Source organism: Pygoscelis adeliae, unplaced genomic scaffold, assembly GCF_000699105.1.
Source record: "Pygoscelis adeliae isolate BGI_AS28 unplaced genomic scaffold, ASM69910v1 Scaffold13, whole genome shotgun sequence".
Lineage (NCBI taxonomy): Eukaryota > Metazoa > Chordata > Aves > Sphenisciformes > Spheniscidae > Pygoscelis > Pygoscelis adeliae.
This window is the reverse complement of record NW_008824499.1, coordinates 26,584-28,260: the sequence shown is the minus strand read 5'-3', so window position 1 is coordinate 28,260 and position 1,677 is coordinate 26,584. Positions and strand designations below refer to the sequence as shown.

The window sequence follows — 1,677 nt, the reverse complement described above, 5'->3', positions numbered from 1 at the left end:
CAGCGGGCTGCCCACCCTCCCGCCTGCGTCCCCAGGAGCAGGGCGATGTGCCGGGCGGCAGCACGGGCTAGTGGGGACCCACAGCCCAGAGGTATGGGAGGTAAGAGCACTCCTCCCTGGGCTGGTACTGCTGGGGCTGCTCATCCCCATTGTCCTGCCAGTGCAGCCCAAGGCTGGCACCAGCAGCTGGGCCTTCCCCTGGTGCTCCCCATCCCCAGCTGGGGCAGGCAGTGCCTGTGCCCCCTCCTTTGCACCAGCCCCAGCGGCGTGAACCACTGCGCTCCCGCCTTTCTGCTGCATCCGTCCCTCTCCTCTGACCCCTGACCTCCTGACACTGTCCTTTGGGTCTCCTTCAAGGCCACTGGCATCAGACGCGGGTCCTGGCACCGTTCTGCTCCACCGTTCACAGGCACTGCTGGCGAGGGGACTGCCTGCCCACCCCGGCTCCACAGGCAGCGGTGGAGCAGGGAGTACGCCAGGACAGCACGCCTCGAGGACAGTGTCCAGACTCCACGCTGAGGCCAGGATCCTCTCAGATAAGGACCCTGGGGGCCTCTCACTGGGGCAGTGCCAGAAGCACCCGGTCCCCCCCCCTTCCAGGCTGGCTGCCGCATCCTGTCCCAGCGGCACACACCCCCCAGGAACAGCAGCCCAGAAACCTCCCAGGAGGGAAAGCGACTGCGCAGCTCCCCTCCTCGCCCAGCAGCATGCAGCCCCCGCCCGGCACTCACCAGGTACCACTGCTGCGGGAACTTGGGGTCCGTGGGCTCCATGAAAATGTCTCGCTTGGTCCTGAGCTTTGCCACCTGCTGCTCCAGCCACTGCACCAGGGAACAGAGAGGGCATGGGGCTCCCCCACTGCCCCTGCCTGCCCCCTCGGCAGCACACGCCCATGCCAGCAGCTCGCCGGGCCCTCTGCCTCCTAGCCAGCAGCCTGCCCAGAGGGGCTCTCCCTGGGGATCTCGCAGCCAGCCCTGGGCTGGCAGAGCATCTGACCCTGCCAGAGCTACTGCAGCCCAGACCGTGTCCCTCCTGGCCTCCCCTGGCCAGCCGTGCCAGGGCGGCAGGGCCAGGGCGAAGTGAGAAGGGGGGGGCCACGGGGCAAAGCTGACACAGAGCCTCCATGGCTCATGGGCAGGGACCCCTGGGCTCCCCGCCAAGCCACGGGGCCCTGCGCGGCTCTGCACTGCAGCCTGGGGCCTGAGGGGCACCACCGGGCCGGTGGAGACACGGTTGCAGTGCCCGGTGCCCCTCAACCCTGGCAGCTGGGCCTGGGACCCAGCACTGCAGCGTGATGGGAAATGCTGCCTGGGAGCAGGCTGATGGCACCTCCGCCCCGTCCCCTGCTCTCAGCGGAGACCTGGCCCAGTGGGACTTGTCCTGGGCCACTCTCCCAGTCCCCTCTGCACAGCAGTGGCCCTGGCCTGACACATCCTTTGCCCTGACATCGGCTCTAAGACACTTGCACGCAGACAGCGCCTGCGTGAGGCCACCCCATTGTCCCTGCAGTGCAGATGCCCTCGGTGGGGCCTGGCCCTGGACCCCACAGATCTCCCTCCTCTGGCACGAGCCCCAGAGGACTTGTAGCTCCCTGTCCCCAGAGCCCTGTGTGGGTACTGCCCCGCAAAGGGCTCCTTTTGGGTGGCAGGGCAAGGCACCCGCCAGGCCCAGCCGCAG

General features: G+C 68.5%; 1 protein-coding gene across 1 annotated transcript in view; it reads right to left on the bottom strand.

Moving 5' to 3' along the window:
* The window catches only part of FURIN (furin (paired basic amino acid cleaving enzyme)), a 14,601-nt gene that overhangs the window by 10,979 nt on the left and 1,945 nt on the right, over positions 1 to 1,677 (bottom strand). The window contains exon 2 of the mRNA XM_009321494.1: positions 732 to 821. Within this exon, the coding sequence (XP_009319769.1) occupies positions 732 to 821 (90 nt within the window). The remainder of the gene's footprint in view (positions 1 to 731; positions 822 to 1,677) is intronic.